Source organism: Boleophthalmus pectinirostris, unplaced genomic scaffold, assembly GCF_026225935.1.
Source record: "Boleophthalmus pectinirostris isolate CB_2022bp ecotype Guang Dong unplaced genomic scaffold, ASM2622593v1 HiC_scaffold_5, whole genome shotgun sequence".
Classification (NCBI taxonomy): domain Eukaryota; kingdom Metazoa; phylum Chordata; class Actinopteri; order Gobiiformes; family Gobiidae; genus Boleophthalmus; species Boleophthalmus pectinirostris.
In genome coordinates, this window is record NW_026571404.1 from 16,966,994 (window position 1) to 16,983,044 (window position 16,051).

General features: G+C 39.5%; 1 protein-coding gene across 1 annotated transcript in view; it reads left to right on the forward strand.

The window, feature by feature from the left end:
• The window catches only part of strn (striatin, calmodulin binding protein), a 45,017-nt gene that overhangs the window by 16,928 nt on the left and 12,038 nt on the right, over positions 1 to 16,051 (forward strand). The window contains exons 2-7 of the mRNA XM_020921055.2: positions 2,994 to 3,097; positions 8,051 to 8,124; positions 12,015 to 12,093; positions 14,247 to 14,411; positions 14,856 to 14,991; positions 15,769 to 15,931. Of these exons, the coding sequence (XP_020776714.1) occupies positions 2,994 to 3,097; positions 8,051 to 8,124; positions 12,015 to 12,093; positions 14,247 to 14,411; positions 14,856 to 14,991; positions 15,769 to 15,931 (721 nt within the window). The remainder of the gene's footprint in view (positions 1 to 2,993; positions 3,098 to 8,050; positions 8,125 to 12,014; positions 12,094 to 14,246; positions 14,412 to 14,855; positions 14,992 to 15,768; positions 15,932 to 16,051) is intronic.

Consider the following 16,051-nt stretch of genomic DNA (forward strand, 5'->3'; position numbering starts at 1 on the left):
TTACCATAGCATCTGTTTCCCTGAGCCTTCGTGTTTGAGGCTAAGTGACTGTGATGTAGTGCAATAATGGAGAAGCCTCAGAGGTAATCCCCCCAGTGTAAACATTGAAGCTCTGAGCAGCTCCGGGCTCATCCTCAGATTTAACTGTACAACACTTTTACAATGGAAGCACGAGGAAATACATATGTGCCTGTAAGACCTCTAACCACTGACTACAGAGGGACATAATCTGTAACTCAACTTTGATTACTGTTAATTCCAAATTGTGTGTTTTTTAGGGCTGGAATAGACTAAATAAATTCTTTATGCTGCCACACACTACAAGAGAATTTGCCCGATTTAGGCTGTGATTTGCTTCTCCACAAGTTCAGGGAGGCATGACCCAAATTTGTGTCTTTGCGTGTGATTTTGAAGATGTGTGACTGTGAGCTGCTTTGTCAGATTGTAACCAGTAAACATTAGCAACACTAAGGTAACAGCCACTTAAACTGAGCGTCGAGCAGAGGAGTGACGGACACAGAGGTGCAAGATACAAGCTCGGTAAATGGTGAAAATAATTATTACTCACTGCTCGTAAAGTTGTAAATTTAAACTGCAGCATCTTCTCATCCACATTATCCATAGAATTTGTCCTATAATCCAGTTTGGCACATTCTTTAAAAGTAAAAAGGCAAGAGTAGTTCCTTAACTGTGCCTGTGTTCACATCCACACTGCACACGGATTGGGATAAAGTTGCAGATTAGCAATAGTGACTTTATTTCCAGTGTACTTTATTTAACAGTTCTATCTTTGATCTAAACTAGAAGTGCAGTGCAGTGCTCTGATCTTTGAACACTTAGTCTCAAAGCGAGTGGTTTTACTGTAGACAGGAAACGGCAGACGCAACGTTTGCGCACAACAGTGGTGCGCAGCCGCTGCCGTCTTTGAGATCGGAGATTTAAAATCTCATAAGCTTCTCCTCATGTCTGTCATGTGTGCTTTTTGTCGCATGTTTAAAAATCATTTGAGACAAAAATATCCTGTAGTGTGTACGGCTGCATTAGTATTTCGATATTTTTGCACACCCCTAGTAGTGTGTGGCGGCCTTAAGTCAACTAAACCAAACCAAACTGATTAATCGACTAATTGACCCTAATAATTTTTCATGGTTCGATAGTGACATCTTCTGCACATAAAACAAACTGGGAAGTCAGTTTACAAATATTGAATAATTCATGTTCAGAGGGGATGTTATTGTTTTAGTCAAAGCAAAACAGTTTGGTTACGTAATTGCTAAAGATGAAAAATACTGCATAATATTATGTAATACAAATAGTACTAATTTATACTGGCAGGCAGTAGAGGCAATAACCATCATTACAGGAATCTTATGATGGTTGCATAGAGATTTCATTACAGTTTTTACAGTTACATGGGAGTTGATTGTTGGTAAACTACAAATCCTCCCACTGGTGCTGCTCACTGTTCTTGGACTTACTGTAATGGGGAACATTCAATCAAATGCCTTTTCCTGAAAAGTATGATTATGTCCCATACTGACCAAAATACTGTATTGCTGTCCTGGAAAAGCTGGAAAACTGAGCCTGGAGTGCTTGGATGTGGCTTTAAATAGCCTCAGGAACCCTGTATTACCAGTCTATGTATGTATGCGCGTGTGTGTGTGGTGCCCAGGATTGTAATGTAACGTAGTGCTGACTCAGACTGCGTGCGTCAACAGCTGCTGCCTTCAAGAGAGCGAGAGGGAGAGGGGGAGAGTGAAAGGGGGAGAGACATAGAGAGAGCACGGGAGAGGAGGAAGCGCCTGGGGAGGGGGAGGGCACATAGCTGCTGTGTGGGAGAGTGAATAGGTTAGATTAAAATAGAGCGGTACAGATACATGCTTTCTCTTTTCTCATCATGCCTTGCTGCCCATCGCTTTGACATCTCTTTGTTTCTAAAAGTAGATTTGTCGGACTTTGTTGTCTCAAGAGAGTTTGTAAATAAAATCCTATTTATAACCAATGACACTGTTTTTATTACTCTTAGATGTAATATAAGAATTGTGATCGTAGCATGAACTAAAAGGAAGAATAACTAAAAGGAAGTATTTGCTGTAGTCATTGAGGAAGTAGTAGATTTGGAAATATAGTTTGCTAGTACTAGTAGTAACCGTAGTAGCGTAACCAGTATAGTACTTCTTATATTTTTAGCACAAGCCAAATTGGTTGTATTAGTGGTAGCAAGTAAAGCAAGAACAGTAGGCCTAAAAGAAAAATGCCTTTTATAATTTAAGTCAGCTCACTCTCATTACTTTTCCTTATAAAGTATTGTCTGGCATTCTTTCCATACAGCTTGGCGTTATGTCTGTAAATGTATATCTTAGGTTTTATTTGATCACGTTCCATGTAAACTTCGTATGATTATTTTGCCTTGAAGAGGTAACAAGGTTAAAAGTGTTTGTTTGAGCTGCATTTAAGAGAAAATTAGTGAATCACAATATGGCAATTATAACAAAATAGCATTCTGTCACAGGTATGAGATCGCAATTCAAATTGTATTGCCATATTATCCAGCCTAGAGCCCTGCAGGACCGGATACAAAACAGTGCGGCGCAGGACACGTTTTGAAAGCTCATTGCGGGCGTATGCGGGAGAGGAACTGCACAATGCTGGAGCGGGCGGGTGGGATGATAAACTGCAGTCCTGCGAACTAAATATGAGTGTAAAGTTAAATATACAAATGATTAATGTATCCCTGTCATACATATTTTGTGCTGCATAATTAATTTGGCATTAATAAAAATATTTTAAACAGCCTAAACTTGCGGATGTTGTCTAATCTGTCACACATTTTGGACAATTTCTTTCTGCTTCTCCATGTTTGATAGAGCTTAAGAAAGCCAATGTCCTCATCTTACGGGATTTGTGGGTGAGAGCGGGAAAAAATGTCGGAGCCCTACCTTTCGATTTCCTAATCCTGATCACAACATTTGACACTTATGTTTTTGTTTCAGGCCCAGATCGCCTTCTTACAAGGGGAGAGGAAAGGCCAGGAGAACCTCAAGAAGGACTTGGTGCGGAGGATCAAAATGCTGGAGTATGCGCTGAAGCAGGAGAGGTGAGACCCTTCACAGCCCACCCACTGTCACGCACACACACATGCACACACATACACAAGAGACTATGACTGATGTAACTGTGTACAAGTACTGTGTTTAAGTCTCTGCTGACTGAGGAGTGGGCAGAATGAGCACTTTCATGTTATGGGACCAACGGGGTAAAGACAAACACTTGGACTTTGTACTGTTAATTTGAGTCTACAGATGTTAAGATTATTTGGTTAACCGATATGATTATACAATATAATTATAATGCCTAAAAAGTAAAACTGTGAGCATTTTAGGAGCAATTATTTCAATTTAAACTTAAAAAAAGTCAGAGTAAATATGAATAGCTTGACAGGCTCTCTTGTGTCACATCACCACTCTCTTTGGCGTTCAGAAAGTTTTGCTTTCATAAAGCAAGACAAATAAATAACAATAATCAAATAGTTTTATGACATTCGTGACATCAATATCTAGATTCTCGCTTTCCATTCGTAAGTATAGTATTTACCACTGAACAACTGCAATTCAAGTTTAAGTGTGCGTTCGATATCGATGCCATTATAAAAGAGGGCCATTATAGTAGAGGTCAGCTCCAGTGTCGTGTTCTTTTTGTTATTTTCTTTATCATTTTGAATGTCAAGGATTCTATGACCAACTTTATCATCTCTACAACACAGACAGACACTTCTAGAGGCCACTTTAACAGACCCTTAACAATTTTTCTTTTATTTTCTTCTGACAAAAAAAAGCATAGGTTTATTTCATTTAGTGACATGTGTTTCCTTTTTGCCCAAATGCCACCACAAAACACCATTATAGGTTTAGAAATGTATTTAAATCCAGTTTAAATTTTTCCAGCCAAGGTGCACTGTGTAACATTTTGGTTGGGGGTCCATCATCTTCTTGTTTCTATGGAAATGTCATTGCTCTGCATGGAATTTTCCACAGTATGGCATTAAATAGCTGTACCTTACAAGCATTAAATTAGAGGTGGTTTTATAACTCACAACTTGCCTAGAAAAACAGGAATACTGACTGTGAGCGGTAGGGTAAGAAGTTGTGATACAATACATACCTTGATACATAGGCCACAATAAGATACGTTTTTCGATACAGTGCACTTTCAGTTTAATACGATTCAATGCGATATATTTCAAAACGATTCGATATTGTTCAGTAAAAATCAAAGTCTAAATCATGGCTACTGAAAGTCTACCAAGTCAGCACAAAGTTAATACAAAAAACACCCATTTTACTCAAAACAGTTAAAATGTCAACACAATTGTAGCTCTTACACAAAATAATTTAGTAAAATATACCTAAAAATACATAAGCCCACAATATCAATACTGTATCATCGAATTAAACAATATGATATAGCGATATTTTAACATTTTTGCACACCACTAGTGTCTCACCACAGATTTGACTTGTAACTTGGTCTGGTTTGTGCTCCATGATGATAGAAATTTCAATACCATAGTGTGAAACATTCCAGACAAAGCAATTCTCTACTGAGAAAAGCATTTAACGGGCCCGCCACCACAAAAGCTCCACAGTGCACTTTAAAGTCCACCTGCCATCATCAACAAATGTTTCATATTATAAAGCACTTTTCTGATACAAAGAAAAACACTAAGTTGACTGCCTACAGTACACAGTCAGCGCTGTCAGTCTGTGTCGCTGTAAGACCTGCTGCTTTATCTGTCCCTTTGTTGCTGTGCCATGTGCCTCTGTCTCAGCTGGTGGTGCAGAGGCGCTAATGGGCCGAGGTGCAGAGGTCCCAGAGTCCCCCCGCCCTCCCTTGTGGTGTGGGCAGTGAGTAGGACTCTACAATATATATGTTTAAACCACAATTTGAGTTGACAACATTATGAAATCACAAAGAAAATTTTGATAATAGAATGTGTCATGCCTTTTTATTTAACCTTTTTTTTGTTTTATGTGTAGTTTAAACCTTTCAGTCTTACTTCAAATGTTCCTGGAGTTGTTAAAAATGTATACCCTGAACAGCGTCAGACTTTTTTAACCTTGTACTGCAAATCTCATCGCAATCAATACTAGCTATGAGCAGATTTACGAGTGTTAGCTTGACCCTTCAGTCTGTGTTCAATGAGGACGACTGCTCCTCTGGACAGGAGTGGACGCTGCACTGGGACCCTGCTCCATGAGTCACAGGATGAATGAGTTTACTGCCACTTCCCTTTGGACAGTTTGTTACTAACTCAAGAAACAACTCTGACAGGGACAGGGACAAAGCTGGCACCACTTTGTACCATTTAACAGACGTAAACTGAACCCTAAGTAATGTACATTTTTGGAGAGCAAGTTCCTAAAACATGCTTCTCTGTGAAAAATGTTGAATGTTTATAACTTGTTGGGGGGGAAAAAATCAAATCTTTAATTTTAAAACCGCATTTGCTGAAATTTGTGTCTAACTAGTCAACAATGCAAAATACACACTAAAATATTTATACTTTTTACCCTCACACCATGACAAATCTTTAAATTGTCCTTTTTACACAAGAAATCCATCTGCTTACTAATCAAGTTATTACTACTCAGCAAAAATGATACTTAAATGTATTTTTGATAATTTTAGTAAAAAGACACTGGGTGAATAGCAGGCGTTGGTATCTGTGCTGTGGTATGTGCTCATCAGGTAAACCACAGAGGTGTCCTGTTGTTGTTTTCATGATGACGTCTTGTAAAAACATGTTGAGTCTCCTGAGCTGTGTTATGTCAGGCCTTAGGTGTGGCCTCTGAAGTCAGTGCTACCAGACGCTCAAAATCCACCAGGACGTGAACTTTTACTGCTCTTCCCCGCGGCAACCGGCCAATACTTTGTTCTGGAGATATTAGATTTGTTCTAAATGCTAATATAATCCCTGTTAAATCAGTAAAGTCCTCTGTCTGATGGTTTAATGCTGTGGGAGAAATTGAAAAGCATGACAAAGACCTGATGTGAACTTGTCCGTGTAATAAGCGAAACGATCTCACTTCAGTCGTGTCCAAACTGGTTACCGTGGCAGTACTCCGATCTTCAGGGACATTTTGACCTCCTCTGAAACTGATATTGAAATGAAAAGGAAAAGTATGGTACTAAAGTTCTCTTCTTCTAATTTGAGGCATCATTTTCATTTATTATTTAGAAGTCCTGCTAAAATCGTTGCTAAAAAATCACGATATCATGATATTACTGCTAGTCTGTAGTACCCTAACTTTGCTATCACTATTGCTGCCTATACAAGTACTGCCTAAATTATCATTGCTACTGCTAAAAAATCATTTGGGACTCATCCTGTGTAAGCTTATTAATAAACTAAACAGCATTTGTGTGATTGCAAAAGTTAATTTTCTAAAATGGTATTTGAAAAATCTCATTTAGCAGCACTTAAGCAGTTGCCTCTGTAGGTTAATAATCTGTATCTCTGTAGTGTTTTTATCCATGTTTCTCTGGAGATAACTGTCATTAAACATTTAACCCAGAAATGCTCTCTGTTTCCTAGCAACAGGTCATGTCTTGAAGGGTCTCTGGAGGCAATATCAGAAATGGGGATTTTGAAAGTCGATTTATGAGCCATAATTTAGTCTAAATTAGGTCGGGGATGTTTCCTCTTGGATTACAGAGCAAACACAGGTCTGGTCCTCATGTCTTTGTGCGGAGTGGAGAGAGGAAGCAGCAGTGAAGGAGAACGTTTTGTCCAGAATATCGTTATTACAGAATGAATAAATTTAGTATTAAATACTTAACTTTAGATTTACAGAGTTTACATTTTTGCTTGTTGATTCGACAGACTCCTGCGCTGTTTTTCATGTCATTTTTTAAGCCGCCGTGTTTGTTTTGTGTATCTCTGTGGTTAATCATGTGTCAATCATCCCTAAATGAATTTAGAGACGGTACATAGTTCAGAAGTAAATAGTGAAGAAAAAAATAATTACAAAACACTGATTAGTACAACTAGAGCAATCCCATGCATGTTAACTTTGCATTTGAGGGAACACGTTGAAATGCTGGTTCTTTGTTGCATTCATTACATTTTCTTCATATATTACTGTAGTGTGAGTTTTCGTCTCTCTGATCTTGGGTTCAACACCAACGCATCAAGGTTAACTTCATATTTATAAATGTTTTCACTAAAAAGGTAAAAGTGGATGACTAAATGTTTTTCAGGAGACTGTACCTCTACAGTCATGAGTCAGCCCGTTATTTAACAACATCATGCATATATAAGACCTTAAAATCGTTAGGAAGTGAACTAAATTTAGAAGAATGAACAGGCAGTGCTATGAGGTATGAGTCCAGATGACCTTTGATGAAACCTCTGCACTGAATCACTCCTGGAGGAATGAGGGATTACACTGGCTCATTGTACAAAAAAATGCAAAAAGAAATAATTGGGGTGTTCATGTGAAATACTATAGTTTATTTTATATGTCAGTCATATGCATTTCCCACTAAATGACTGGGAGACATTCCTAGAAACTCCTCTGGTGAGACAAACAAGTCTTGTCACTGCTCACACATGTACTGTAGCGTTAAGGAATGCCCAAACATTCTCTGGTAGCAAAACCTGACATCAAAAATGTGTTATTACCATGTCATCAGATCTTTAATTTTTTCAGTGTTGGGTTTATCGTAATATTTCTTGGCGAGACGAAACCAATTGACTGAAATTTGTTTTTAAAAAGACTACATTACATTGCAAAAGTCCATTAACTTTTGTCATTTCTCATTAAACAAATAGTCTGTCCTCACTTGTATTCTATGTATTTTCGGGGAAAATTTGTATATTATTGGAAACTTTCGGCTTGGTGATTGTCAGGGCTAATGCTTTTTGTAATGGCCTTTTTAATGACTCTCCATATTTTCTCAGCTAGTCCCAGTCACTCGTTTATTTGCTGGCTTATTATTTTTTTATTTTTTTACTCATTTATTTGTTTTTTATTTGTTTTTCTTTCAGAGCGAAGTACCACAAGCTAAAATATGGCACAGAGTTGAACCAAGGCGAGATGAAGCCCCCCAGCTATGACTCTGGTAAGATTTAAGTTGCCACCGCAGCCACTCGCTCTCTCCCTTTCGCTCTTTGTTTCTTACTCTCTCTCTTATTCTCACTCTTTTGCTCAATCATTCACTTTCTGCAGCAGTCATTCACTTTCTCCATATTCTCTCACTTTCACTTAATCTTCTTACTCTCCTCTTTTCGCTGTCCCTCTCTCCTCCCTCTTTACTACATTCTTTCCCTCTCTTCACTCCTTTCTCTTTAGCTCCTTACTCCCTCCCTCTCTCCTGTTCTCTCACTTCTCTCTCTCTTTCACTCTTTCTGAATGATGCAGATGGAGAGAGATGAAGGAGAGAGTGAAAGATTGTTACAATCTTTCACTCTCTCCATTTTCTCTCACTCTCACTTCATCTTTTTCTCCTCTTTTCACTCTCTTCCTCTGTCTCCTTTTTCTCTCTATCACTGTTTATTCTCTGACACACTCATTTACTCTCTTTCTCTCAGCCTCCCTTGTGCAGAAAAAGCTACTTATCCATGAGAATGAAGTTGTTTAAATATGGAATCTGTTCATAATAAGAATATAAACATTATAATTATAGATATCCATATTATTTTGTAACTGTCAGCAGCTTTAATAATGCGTTCATCTCAATAATTGTCATTTTATTTTGTTATTTTGATGAACGTGATCCAGACTTCAATATCGCCCTGTGCTTATTATCACTGTGAGCCTCATTTGCTTTCTCTCCCTCTCCTGTTTGTCTTTTCTCTCTCTCTCCCCTTTCTCAATCCTTCTTCAATGCAAAATGTTTTTGATGGACACAATAAAGGTCTGTTAAAAATTTAAAAAAAAACTCTCCTTTCTCTCTCTCTTTTTCTCTCCATCTTCTCAAGCTCCCTCACCCTCCCACTCTCTATTTCTTGTTCATTCTCTCCCTCTCTCTCGCTCCCTCTATTTTGCTCCCCCCCACTCCCTCCCACTCTATCTCTCTTTCTCTCCCCCTCTCTCTCCCTCTTACTCCCTTTCGCTCCCCCTCTCACTTGCTCTCTCCCTCCCTCTCTTTTGCTCCCCCTTTTGCTCCCTCTCTTGCTCTCTTCCTCTCGCTCCCCCTCTTACTCTCTCTCCCTCCCTCTGTCTCACCCTCTCTCTCCGTCTCTCCCTTTCGCTCCGTCTCTCTCCCTCTCTACCTCTTGCTCCCTCGCTCTTCGTCTCTCCATCCCTCTCTCCCTCCCTCCCTCTTTCTCTCTCTTTCCCTCTCTCTTTCCCTCTCTCCCTCTCACTCCACCTCTCTCCCTCTCTACCTCTTGGTCCCTCTCTGTCCCTCTCTCTCTCCCTCTTTCTCTTCCTCTCCCTCTCTCCCTTTCTCTCTCCCCCTCTCTCCCTTTTGCTCCCTCTCTGTCCCTCTCTCTCTCCCTCTTTCTCTTCCTCTTTCCCTTTCTCTCTCCCTCTTTCTCTCCCCCTCTCTCCCTTTTGCTCCCTCTCTCTCTCTCTCACTTCCTCGCTCTCCCTCACTCCCTCCCTCTCTCTCTTTCTCACTCCCTCGCTCCCTATCTCCCTCCTTCTCTCCCTCTTTCATTCTCACCCGTGTGCACATACCTGGAGTGACAGTGCAGTTCGGCATGTGAAGGCCGTGTTCAAGTCCAATCTTGTTCTTTTTGCTCTGATAGATTTCATCACGGCCACATCTCCTGAAAGAGCCTTTGTTTTTTTTTGTTTCTTTTTGTTGTTTTTTTTATGTGTGCACTGCAGAGCGACACGGCTACCTGTTATTGGTTTAGGGAGGTGACATTTAAAGGGACAGCGCACATTTGTTGGCCTTTAATAGAATAGTTTCTGGTCATTTTAAACAACATTAAACACCACATGAGCGCAAATTAAAGACATGTCCAAAAGTGTCGACCTTGAACCTAGTATGGAGTTCCCCAAATATATATGATGATGATGTCTATTTTTCCACAAATCCTTTAAAAATAACCAAGATAACTACTTTCTCTTCTGCTTGAGTATGAATATTTTTGAACCAATACCTATACATTTGAGTACAATTCCTCTCTGCTTCTCCCTCCTCGTGGGCTGTTGGCCTTTAGTCGTTTAGTGGAATCATCGGGCGCAGGTTTAATTTGCCTTCATTTAAATTCATGGTTTCTTGCAGTTTTTTTCTGTGCAGATAGTTTTTGGATGAACTCTTGTGCAGGTGTAGTCTTTTGAGTGCAGTATGGATCAAATGCATAGAAATACCTAAGAGTTTTGAGAGCCTTTTTTAGCCAACTAATCGATCAGCAGTTCATGTCTTTAGACGACTACAGCCTGCTGTCCTCTTGAGACAGTACCTGGTGTAACCCTGTCTCACTCTCTCTTGGCTCGACGGCTGTTTCCAGTATCATTACAGTGGATTAATTGGCCTCTCATGTTCGAGCCCTCTCCAATCACAGAGGCAGGAGTTTGTGTCTCATCTGCTCCTCCTCTCCTCCTGTTTATTCATAAGGCTGCGCAGAGCTCTCCAAGTGGTGATGAAGAGGAGGGAGGAGACAGGGGAGAGAGGAGGAGGAGGAAGAGTGTGAGGTTTTGGGGGCAGAGAAATGAGATGAGAGGATGTTATACGCTCACCTGCCCTCCTGAATTAGGGGTGACCCACTTAGACAACAAAACATTTTATGAGAATTTTATGATAAATTTTTAAATCTTGTTTGAGATTGTGTTTTAACTGTATAATTAAGGGTGTTAGGTAGGGATGGTTATCAGTAAGGAGTTGTTGGTATGATGCGTACCTCGATATATAGGCCATGATACGATACATATCTTGATACAGTGCACTTTCGATGTGATATAATATATTTCAGATCGATTCGATACAGTTCAATAAAGATAAATTCTAAATCATGGCTGGGATACAAAAAGTCTTTGTTAAACCACTTCTTGTGCAAAGTTAATATGAAACACACCCATTTTAATCATCAAAAACTGTGAAAATGTCAAATGTGTCTCATAAATGAGTTTCCTTCCTCTAAACAAGCAACAAAACTGTAGTTCTGTAACTAAATAATTGAGTAAAATACACCAAAAAATACTCTTGGCCATATATTGATACAACAGCCCACAATATCGATACTGTATCATCACATTAAACAATACGATATATCAGTAATTGTTGCACACCTCTAAGTATTAGTGATATTGTTCATATTATTATTAGTGATTCCACAAAAATAGACAAAAAATACCACACCATCATAAAGATTTGATAGAATAAATAGACCATTGTTCTAACATGTTTTACAGAGCTTATCTTTAGAGCTTATCTCTCTGAGCTATGGCAGTATACAAAACATGACATTTTGAAGTTGACACTGAACAACTGTTAAAAATCCCTCCATTCCCCACAAGCGGAAAGTCTGGCTTCATACATTAATTGTTGCTGTCGATGGCTACAGTCCAGCATCTCCAGATCTAAAAATATCTCCAAACTGATTCATAATTTACAAAGTTGTAGCCGAGTGGAGGGCACTTTTCATAATCACTCACATGTTTCTAATGTTCAGAAAGCAGGATCAGCTCTATCATTATACTTTAGTACTGCATGGTGTAAAGACTTACAGGTGCACTCTGTAACTTTACCGTGGGGAGGTCTGACCTTTGCTTGTCTCCTTGGAAATCTTGATTTGCCTGGAATCTTTCACAGTATGGCATTAAACCAGTCTATAATGCATATATTCAGTTGCTTTCATTGCTGTATTCAATTTGATTAATATAAACAACTGATAATATAAATCCTACACTTTGTTCAAACCCGCAGTCATATGCTCTCCAGTTGTCTAATCTCGCAGTTGCAGATATGTTCCAGTGCAGGAATTTTGTTGTTCAGTGACTTGTACTAATTTTACAGTTGTTATAAAAGTCTGTTCTTTTTGCTCTCTTTTTTTCCAGATGAGGCCAATGAGAATGACACATCTGGATCCCTCAACAATCAACTGTCCTGGAAGCAAGGACGCCAACTCCTTAGACAGTGAGTATAAATATATGATATCAAGTTTAAACCAATCCTTAAATCATGAGTAAATTTGATTAAAAACGTAGCATTTCAGATCTTAAAACACAAAGCATCATCTGTACTAATTGTTTTGCAGCATTTACATAACAAAATGTGGTGTAAAGCTCCCCCTGTTGGTCACTGTGAGATGTTACTTATTGTGGCAGATGTGGGGTTTTTTTTCTAGTGCAGCGTTTTTTAACATGGGATTGTGCTCCTTTTTGGGCATTATATTTTGATCCAATAAATAAAAAATGTCAATCAAGTCAATGTTAAGGCATATAACAATTAAGAAGAATTAAAGAGTGAATGCGCGTGAGTATGTTTGAGTCATGTAGTCATTTTTCCAGTTCATATAGACAAGGAAACACTGTGGTTTTCTTTTTATGATTGCCGGTAAACTTCCTTATATTCCAAACTTCCCACGTGTCGCAATCTCTATGACTGTTCCCCACGCCTTGTCTGTCCCACACTCTGATCCTGAAGCTCCGGTTTCTTCACCAGTCTGTGTCGGAACAAATCAATAATGTGCAGAGACACCCCTCCTCCCCCTTTCTCTAACCTTTTCTCCCTTTCTCCCACTCTTTGTCTCCCCCACCCTCCCCCCTTTCTCCCACTCTTTTTCTCCCTTTCTCCCACTCTTTTTCTCCCTTTCTCCCACTCTTTTTCTCCCCCACCCTCCCTCCCTTTGTCCCACTCTTTTCTCCCTTTCTCCCACTCTTTTTCTCCCTTTCTCTCTCCCTTTTTCTCCCACCCTCCCGCCCCTTTCTCTCGCGCCCTTTTTCTCCCACCCCTCCCCGCCCCTTTTCTCGCCCTTTTTTTCTCCCCCTTTTTCTCTCACCCTACCGCCCCTTTTTTCTCGCCCTTTTTCTCCCCCTTTTTCTCTCACCCTCCCACCCCTTTCTCTCGCCCTTTCTCTTCCACCCTCCCTCCCTTTCTCTCTCCCTTTCTCTCGCACCCTCCCGCCCTTTCTCTCACTTATTCTCTCCAATCCTCCCTTTCTCTCACCCTTTCTCCCCCGACCCTCCCTCCCTTTTTCTCACTCTATCTCCCACCTTCCTTTCCTTTCTCTTTCTCTCCTGCCCTCCCTCACTTTCTCTTACACTTTCTCTGTCACCCCCCTTTTTGTCCCTTTTTTATTCCACCAATCTTTCCTTTTTCCTTATCTATCTATTTCTCTTACCATATCTCTCTGTCTCCATCTACGCACTATCTATCTGTCCTTCTCTCTCACTTTCCTCTGGGTGTGTTCACACTTCTCGGTTTGGTTCTGGTTTGAGCTCAACTTAATCCTGATGTTGTCTTATTTGATCCTGTTCTGGTGCTGGTTTAGCACTTGGTCTTTCCCATGTTGACTTGTGTGTTAGCCGGTCCCTTTTTATATTTGGTGTTTTCGCAAGTGTGATTGCAGCAGCTCTCTCGACAGTGAATCTACTTGAGGTGCTTCACCCAGAGTGTGAACTAGAGCAGAGCTGATGATCGTGACGTCAGACTTACTTGTGATTCCATTGACTTAATATTGATTTTATGTGGGTTGCGTTGGCAGGTTCATATGAGAGTTTTTTTTTTTTTTTTTTTTCAGTTTTTAGTCTTTCCCAGAGAATAAAGTTAGGTCCATAAACTTTTATTTTTCATGTGAAACAAATGAGCTTGTTTGTCATCTATCATTTCGAGCAAAATCTAATTTTCCTCTTTAGTTCATCTCTCTTTGATTCTGCAGAAATCTGCTTTTTAGTCCCCTGTGACTTTAGTTTTTTGCTCATAAGCAGTTATATTTGTTTTGATACAGACTGAATGGCTCATACACCAGGCACTCATGTCCTCCTGACTCAGGGGAGATGCAACCATACTCACATCTTTCTAAAGTATTGGTTCGGTTGTATTCTAATAATTTTGAGAGCTTTTGCCAGCACCATTCTTATAACTGATTGATCAATGCACACTTTAGGCAACCAGGATCCAGGAATTTTTATTATTTAGATTAGATTTTTAATAATGTGCATAAATTAGTTTGAAAATGTTTTTAATGTTAACATAATTGAAGCCAGCTATGTGTAAAACTATGGCCATGCTGACAGAGATGTAGCTAGTTGTCATTTGTCATAACGTCTGCTTTGTATCTGCTCCAGGTACCTGCAGGAGGTCGGCTACACAGACACCATTTTGGATGTGAAGTCCCAGAGGGTGCGGGCGCTGTTGGGTTTGGCTGGAGACAGTGGCAGTCGGACAGGGGAGCGCCAAACCTCTGAGCCCCTGGTCAATGGGACGGACTCAACTGCTAAAGGCAACAGAGGGTTAGTCTCCCTGTTATCACTGAGCACAATATGTAAACAAACAACTCTTACATCATTTAAAATGTTATTTGTAATTGTGAATAAATTAACTACAACAACTGACAGTAAAACAATACTTGATATGTTTACATAATAATATTTCACATTCATTTATTTATTAATTAGGTTATTTAGCAGGGACAGTGTACATTAATCAGCATGTCTGTAAATGTACCAGAATTAGCCATAGAGGCTGTTTTTCATCTGCAGTCCCTGCACAGATGGTAAACATGGTCACCCTAAAAACACAACAATGAGAATTATACAAAAAGTTAAATTGTACAGTTCAATAAAAAGGCAGTGAGAATACACACATAGTTTTTTTTGTTTTGTTTTTATGAAAAATGCTACTCAGTCCACAGTGTCACATATTGTTTTGTTTTTTATTTTATTTTATTTTTTCAGAAAAAGTGAGCTTTCAGACACCAGGGCTGTGGAGGAGGTCATTAACTTCATAGAAAATGCAGCGGCCGAATACAGCGACGAAGATGAGGATGAAGACAGCGAAGGCAAAGACAGGATGTCTGTGGAGTCCAGAACTGTAAGAGAAGCCCATAGTGTCCATTGTCCATCCATTGTGCTGCGTTTTAGGTTTAGATCTATGTGAAACGTTGGACAACATCTTAACAGCAAAATTGAATGAACTAATTTTGTTTGCTATACACAATAACAAATAACATTGTACTAAAGTACCGCTGCATTTTAAAATGCAAATTTAGAATCTTTGCAGGAAGATATTCATTAATGCTATAGAGTGATTAGCATTCAGGTCAAATGTAATGAGCTCTAAGAAAGTTTAGAAGTTATTTTCAGCTTCCAGTGTTGAGATTGAGAGTTTACTCTCTGCATGTAAAAAGTCTGTGTAAAGTCATAAAAAGCCCATTCAAAAGCGTCTGTACCTGCACTGACTGCCCTGTGTGACACATCTTGCATTTTCAGACCGTTTTTACATGTGTAAAAAGGCAAGGTAGAAAGACTAAACATCCTTTCCTTCGAAACAATATGACTCTGAGCAACCTCAGTGTAATTTTATCACAAATGTGTGACATAGGTTGGCAATGAAGTGGATGAGAAACAACCATCTGTGAAAGACTTTAGTCATTTAGTGGGTGGGCCCAACAGTTAATTCTCAAACATGGTTCACGAGCAGAAACAAGCCCTTTAACATAGCTCTGGATAAAACATAATCTTATATTTATGTAATAATTCTTATATTGTTTTGTGTATTGAATTGTTGAATGAGTAAGTACAGCATGACTGAATATATGACTGGTCTCCTTTGTTAAACCTTGGTGAACTGATCCTGTATTTCCTTTAGATAATGCGCAAGAAGCCGTCCTCCACGACCACTCCGGCAAGTATGGACACCAGCGAGGACCCAGACGCTGTAGAGGCTCTGAAGGTGTTTGACTTCTTGTCCAGTCCTGACGAAATGGACACATCCCCAGAGTCTAGAGACCCAGGGGACGGCACGGACTGGGGTGAGTCTCTGTTCTGTCTAAAACGTGGGACAATAATACTGACCATAGAGATGGGACAGTGGGTTTCAAACTCACTACATGACACACTACAATTATATGGCTATTATATGACTATTGAGT